The sequence below is a fragment of the Vespa crabro genome, chromosome 5 (genome assembly GCF_910589235.1).
Source record: "Vespa crabro chromosome 5, iyVesCrab1.2, whole genome shotgun sequence".
In the NCBI taxonomy this organism is placed as follows: domain Eukaryota; kingdom Metazoa; phylum Arthropoda; class Insecta; order Hymenoptera; family Vespidae; genus Vespa; species Vespa crabro.
In genome coordinates this window covers 8149616-8157115 of record NC_060959.1, presented here as the reverse complement: position 1 = coordinate 8157115, position 7500 = coordinate 8149616, and the positions used below count along the sequence as shown (strand labels likewise).

General features: G+C 33.1%; 1 protein-coding gene across 5 annotated transcripts in view; it reads left to right on the top strand.

The window, feature by feature from the left end:
- The window catches only part of LOC124424405 (RING finger protein nhl-1), a 61750-nt gene that overhangs the window by 53645 nt on the left and 605 nt on the right, over positions 1-7500 (top strand). For 4 of the 5 annotated variants that reach the window (XM_046963405.1, XM_046963401.1, XM_046963402.1 and 1 more), the window contains 5 exons: positions 1733-2386; positions 2649-2810; positions 3339-3483; positions 5840-6121; positions 6699-7500. The exon at positions 6699-7500 is cut by the window's right edge and continues 605 nt beyond it. In XM_046963405.1, the coding sequence (XP_046819361.1) occupies positions 1733-2386; positions 2649-2810; positions 3339-3483; positions 5840-6121; positions 6699-7130 (1675 nt within the window). In that variant the 3' untranslated portion in view covers positions 7131-7500. Of the gene's footprint in view, positions 1-1732; positions 2387-2648; positions 2811-3338; positions 3484-5839; positions 6122-6698 lie in introns of those variants that run through there. The other variant, XM_046963404.1, reaches the window with a different exon arrangement.

Genomic DNA, 7500 nt, shown 5'->3' with positions numbered 1-7500 from the left:
AAACATAACATATTTCAAATTCTATTTATTTGGTCAGTATTTTTATATAATTAATGATAAGTATTTTGAAAAATAAATGGTCAGTGTATATGAATATTTTAATCAGTATAAAATAATTAAGTGTCACGCCACTTTTGCAATTAAATACTGATATTTTATTACAAATACTATGACCATTTATTTGAAATACCGATTAAATGTTTAATAATATTGATCAAAATGAATAGCGGCTTAGCTTATCGTTTCTTTTTTTTTTTTTTTTGAATTTTCTGTAATCTCCTTTTTTTTTATTTTTTCTTTCTTTCCTTTTTCCTTTTTTCTTTTCTTTTTTTTTTATCTTTGAATTTCTCTTTAAATCAGTCGATCACTAAAAAGAGAAGAAAAAGTTCGTTCGATCTTAAATAAAACTATAAATCGAACGTTGTTAACATAGTAATCGACATGAAAGAATATCGCTCAATCAAATTTAAAATAATTCAATGGAAAGATCACGTACCTTGAACGCACGACATTTGTTTAATCATTTGTCAATACTACTACACGTTTAAATTCATCGCGATCGGTGGAAGCGGGAATTGGGGAGTCAGGGAATATCGAGCTACATTTTGCTTTCCATGACTGACCGTTCGAAGCAACTTCTGCAAAAATAAAATAATATCATTTGGGAAAATTTATTACGTGGAATCGAATTGACTATTCGTTTGGAAAAAAAAAAAAAAAGAAAAGAGAAATAAAAAAAGTCATCGATCCGTTTTTACAAAAAAAAAAAAAAAAAAAAAAAAAAAAACAGAAAACAAAAAAAAAAATTTCGAACGATTCGCTTGTCGAATTATATCAATTTATTTTTTTATAGCCATTGATTCGAATAGGAAAAAAAAAAAAAAAGAAAAAAAAAGACAAAACTAAACTCGATAAACAAAAAATATTTGATAGCTGGATCACGAACGATTCATTGTTTAATTTAATTTTTAACTCGAAACGAGACTCGAAAAATTCTCATGTAAAAAAAAGTCTTCTTTGTTAAGTTAAATGCGTACATATATATATATATATATATATATATATATATATATATATATATATATTTCGTTCGTATAAAATTATTCGGAATTTTAATAATCCAGTAGCGACACGATAACGACTTTAATACACGTAACATCGCGCCAACAATTTAGAGTCAAATGGATTATGCTAATGGAGATAAAATCTACAAGGAACCAAAAGAAAAACAAAAAAAAAAAAAAGAAAAGAAAATAACGAGAGAAAAAGGGAAAGAAAAAAGAGAAAAGGAATAAAAAAAAGAAAAAAAGAAAAAAATACCAATTCCGTGGTCGCGAGAAAGAGAACAGGATCGAAAGTGACGCGATCAATGATGGCAATCGGCCATCGTTCGTACGTAGGAGTTCGCGTGCATACAACGTTGCAATAACGAGATAATTCTGACATAAGAATAATCCTTAACGTTAATCTTACAAATTATCGACGTAATAAACACGCATACATATTACATAAATATATATATATATATATATATATATATATATATACACACACACACGCGCGTACACACATACATATGCACCCCCCTCCTCCATAAAAGTGGGTAACAGTAACAAAAAAAAAAAAAAAAAAAAAGAAAGAAAGAAAACAAAAATAAAAGTAAAAAAAAAAAAGGAATATACAATACCCTATAAGAATTGAGGAAAACGTCGATGTGCCGATAATGTTGCAGGTTCTTGAACAAGAGCAGAAGCCAGGCGGCAATGGCGACGAGGGAACGGGAGAGAGAACGGGAGAGAGAGAGGGAGAGGGAACACGAGAGAGAACGGGAGAGAGAACGCGAGAGAGAACGGGAAAGAGAACGAGAGCGAGAAAGAGAGCGCGAGAGAGAGCGAGAACGGGAACGGGAACGGGAGAAGGAAAGAGAAAGGGAAAGGGAACGAGAACGGGAGAGAGAGAGAGAGAACGCCGTCTCTGCGATAGGAGAGACAGAGACAACGACAACGACAACCGAACCATCGACTCTACTTCCACGTTCTCGTTACGCCGCCCTGAAGGAGAGACGACAACGATTGGCTCGTTCGAGAAGCTCGCACAATTTCGGGGGCGACGAGGTCGATCTAGACGAGGAGCCACCATCGCCAACAACCCAATCACCGAACGCCTATCTCGCGGCAAAATACGGCGCCGGTTCTGAACTAGCGCGTAGCCGTAGTACTCACGCTTTAAAATCGAGGGAACCGAGCCCAGAAAGGGACCGATCAGGTGCCGAAAAGGATGGCGCCGCCCTAAGTTCCTGGGCAAGATATCTCAAAAATAAATACGGCAATCGTAGCGCCAAGGACAAAGAACCGCCTTCCACGACTACCTCGATTCCCTCATCCAGGTGATCTGACTTTATTACTCATTCGATGTCTTCAAATTGAATATCTTTATGTTTCTTCTTTATGTTTTGAATAGATATTCAAAGGATAGGAAGTTTTATTGTTTCATTGATATAGTCTATAATCCATTATGTGAAATTTGATGAGAAGAATGAAAAAAAAAAAAAAAAGAAATCATTAACACTGTTTATTATCTCCTTCATTATTTCACCTCCTCATTATTGATCTTTTAATTATTATCTTTTTCTTTTTTTATTTCTCTAGCGCCAGCGCAACCTCCAGAAGGTTATCACTCGGTCTACCTCTTAGGCACACCGGTCAAACGTCCTTCGAATCTTCTGACGACGATCAAAAAAACCCGTCAGGCTCCCCCACGTCCCCTACAGCAGCTCCCGTTATACCCGCGGCAGCAGGTTCCTCCACTAGGTCAGTATAAATTTTTCTTATTAAAAAATATTTCTTTTGGAAATATTAAAAAATCCATAGTTAGAGAAATTTAATATGAATGTAGAAATAACACTATCTCTTACTTATCTCTGATCTTATCTTTATCCTTTTTTTATGAAAAAAAAAAAAAAAAAAAAAAAAAAAATAATCCCGTACGCCACCTATGAACTTTATATTACCGACGTTTAATACTATTATTGATCCAACACACTTCTATATATTCAACTAATTCACTCATACGATGTAAATAACCTATATAATAATATCAATACAATATTATCAATTAAATGATAAAAATATTCTCATACTATAAATTTATCGATTGAACACGTGTTGTTCTAATTATCTTCACTTTAATATTTCGAGAATACATAGAACTTTTAAATCCCTACATTCTTCTTTTGATTTTCTTTAAATCAATAAAAAGGAGAAAAATTCCTAAGGTTCTATTATATATATATATATATATATAAATTTTTTTTTATAATAATCTTTATTTCATCGTAGGAGTAATTATCTGCTAAAGCGGCGACAGCTGTTCAAGTTTGGGATGCGGGGGAGCGAAGCCGGATGCTTTACTTGGCCAAGAGGCCTTGCAATCGGCCCGGACAACACCATCGTCGTCGCCGACAGCTCCAATCATCGTGTTCAAGTAAATAATAACTTTCAGCAACGATGTCGTCCAACGATGTACGAAGGCCCTTATCAAAGAACACCGATTATCTGCATAAAGGCTTAAGAGAGCCATTATTATTTATCTCTTGTCTGTGTCTTCTATTACTCCGATGACCCCATCCGATTAGAGAGAGAAAAGAAAAAAAAGACGAAATGTAAAAGAGGAAAAAAAGAAAAAAAGAAAACAAAGAAAAGAAAAAAAAAAGGAAAGGAGAACGATTCGAAATTTTTTCAATCGAAGTCGCGAAAAATTTCTCTCGTATTTCTCGTCGAGTCGATCGTTCTACCTCGACTCGACCATTTTAAAATTCTATGAGAAATAAAATAAAATGAAAAAAAAGAAAAAAAAAAAAAGAAAAAAGAAAAACAAACAAAGAAAAAAGAGTTCTCGAGGAAAGACACCCGTAAAAAAAAAAACATAAATAAATATAAAACAAGAAAAGATGGAAGAGAAACGAACAAAAAAAAAAAAGGAAAAAAAACTATATATTCGGGGAGGGGTAGAGGGGATGGGGGAAAGAGAAGAAAGGTACAGACGCGCGAGAGAGAATACGAACAAAAGTTTTCGGGGTTGACAGTTGTAATAATCGAGAGAGTCCAAATAAGGACACACATTTTTTTTTTTTTTTTTTTTCTAGAACGATAGATCTTTCTATAGTTTGTACGGGATCCGTAGAAACTGGTCTCTGTACTTGTTTGAAACTTGTGATTTATAGACGTTTATATGAAGCATTGTTTTTCTTGTTACTCCCACCCTTTTGATGAAAAAAAATATACTTATACGCATACATATACATATATTTACCTATATATAGATATATACAAATATATATATATGGACAGAGAGAAAAGAAAAGAAAAAAAAAAGAAGAATACATAATACGAAGATTATAAGTATAGACTTATCAACATTGTCTATACCTTCTTTTTAAAAATTCTTTTCAGCCGGGCAGATGATACCGCAACAGCAACACTCTGCTATCGTAATACTTTTGAGACTCTCTGCAGTCGTCAGTCCCAAGGCAAATCGCTAGACTACTTAAGTATTTAGTTTTTCAAAGGAAGAAAAAAAAAAGAAAAAGAAAAAAAAAGTAGAAAAAAGTAAAAAAAAAAAAAAGAAGAAAAAAAAAGAGAATGGAAGGATTTATAAAACGAATTGTATTACCATATACAATTATTTCTTTCTAAACGACTAATAATTCAATTTTTTTTGCCCCCTAAGAGTTGTTAAATTAATTAATTAATTGAATAATTAAATTGATTGATTGATTGATTGATTAATTTATTGATTGATTAATTAAATTATTAATAGATAAATAATAAAATAATAATAAACAAATAAATGAAAATAATAGAAAAATAAAAACGAATCGTACGCATAGGACACGTGCGACGACAACTCGTGCTTCATTAATAATGTCTGACTATGATTATAAAATATTCAACAGAAATTCTCAATACGTTTTTTCGTTCCGCCCAACCACCAACCTCCGCCCCCGCCCCCGCCCCTCACGGCCCTAATTCATTCCGTACACGTGTGTGAGATCCGGTCGATCGCCCGTTACATACATACAGCTTTTATCATGTTAGCAGACTCTAACAAAGCGCATTTAACTTTAATCCCATGAAACGTATAGACGCATTCTCTCTCTCTCTCTCTCTCCCTCTCTCTTTCATTCTATCTCTCATTCTCTCTATCTCATTCTCTCTTTCTCTTTATCTATCTCTCTATATCTCAACGTTTTGTTCATCCAAACGTGACTGAATTATATTTTTGCATGCATGCTTCAAAGTCGAAACTTCCCACGCGTGTTAAATTTACTTTAAACTCCTTCTACGGTAGAAATCATTTAAGCGTATATTCTCGCAATAACATCTACCTCTAACATCGATTTTTCTTTTCTTTTCTTTTTTTCTCTCTTTTCCTTTCTTTCTTTCTTTTTTCTCTCGTACGAGAAAACTGTCGACGAGATGATGATAACGGTGATATCAAAAAAGAAAAGAAGGAGAATTCGAATTTTATTCCTTGCGTTTCGTTAAAATGATCTTAAGATCATTGGCTTTAATTATTGTTTCAATAATATTTCTAATGATCAAGTCACATTCGTCACAAAATCCTTTACAAAAGAAATGACGGAATTATGGTACGAGTCGTTTTGAAAAAAAAAAAAAAAAAAAAAAAGAAGAAAATAAAGAAAACAAACAATAAGACAATTGTCCTTAATTTCTGTTTCTTATCAGTTTTTTTTTTTTTTAATTTTCTTTCCCCCCCCCCCCTCCTCCCCCTTCCTTTGGAGAGACAAATGGAGTTTAAAGCGATTTCGAAATTCCAGGTATTTAACAGTAACGGTAACTTCCTGAAGGAATTTGGAACATATGGAAGTGGCGAAGGTGAATTCGACTGCCTCGCAGGTGTAGCCGTTAACAGAATTGGCCAATATATCATCGCTGACCGTTATAATCATAGGATTCAGGTGCTCGATCCTTCCGGCCGTTTCCTGAGGGCTTTTGGTTCTCAAGGCACCGCCGACGGACGATTCAATTATCCCTGGGGTATTACCACGGACGCCCTTGGATTTATTTATGTGTGCGATAAGGAGAATCATCGGGTGCAGGTGGGTCGGTGATATAATTATTTAATTAACCTATTATCTTACTTAATGATAGAAGTTTCAAGAAATGAAACAAAAAATTTAATTATATCGTCCGGATATAACAAAAGTGATTTAACAAAATTAAGTCGTATGCTATTTGAAATAGGATATACAATTTTAACTAAAAAAAAAAAAAAGAAAGAAAAAGAAAATTGCGATATATATATATATTTATATATATATATATATATATTTATATATATATATATATATATATATATATATATATATATATATATGATTCATTTTTAACATCTCTATACAATTTTTATAATACTCTTTATAAATATAACAATCTCATAATATCGTATAAATTTTTTAATACCATATTAGACCTTTTTTTCTCCATTCCCTCTCTCTCTCTCTCTCTCTCGATATGTCGATTAATATAAAAGACGAAAAAAGAAGATCAAGAAAAAAGAAAAGAGAAAAAGAGAAAAGGAGAAAAGGAAGGAATAGTTTTTTTTTTTTTTTTTTTCAAAAAGCATACGATCCAAAAAATATATCATTCGTTCGTGTATCATCATCGTATTCGTAGGTATTTCAATCGGACGGTACATTCGTTGGAAAATTTGGATCTTGCGGTAGTGGACGTGGTCAGTTAGAACATCCACATTACATAGCAGTTAGCAACACTAATCGCGTTATAGTCAGCGATGGAAATAATCATCGAATTCAGATATTCGACGTGAATGGTCGTGTATTGAGTTCCTTTGGATCCGAGGGCTCGGACGAAGGTCAGTTTAAGTTTCCAAGAGGTGTAGCCGTTGATGAACAAGGATATATAGTCGTAGCCGATTCAGGAAACAATCGAATACAAATCTTCAGTCCAGAAGGTAACTTTCTTAAGTCTTTCGGTGGCTGGGGAAGCGGAGATGGAGAGTTCAAAGGTCTCGAGGGTGTTGCCGTTACATCAAACGGTAATATCGTTATATGCGATCGGGAAAATCATCGTGTTCAAGTATTTTAAAATTAATTCTAATCTTTTAATTCACGTAAATACATATGTCAGGATTAAAATGTCTTATAGCTATGCTGTAAACCGTTTAACCGTGTTCGATTTTATAACTAACGTTCTCCTAATGCGATGCATTTTTACGATGCCAGAGAGAACAATAATGCTAAGAAAGCCGAATGAAATATAATATTTGCATTTTCGACCGATCCAGATCTATGCGTATGTATGTACTTAAGTACTGTTTATTACGAGCCAGTATAATTATTATTTATCATTCGTAAAACCTTGAATTATTATGATCGTATAAGAACGTTTAAAAGCTTCGTTGTAATCCTTCAAATAATTTTAAGTTTAACCTCGTCTTATATTTCTTCTTTCTCTT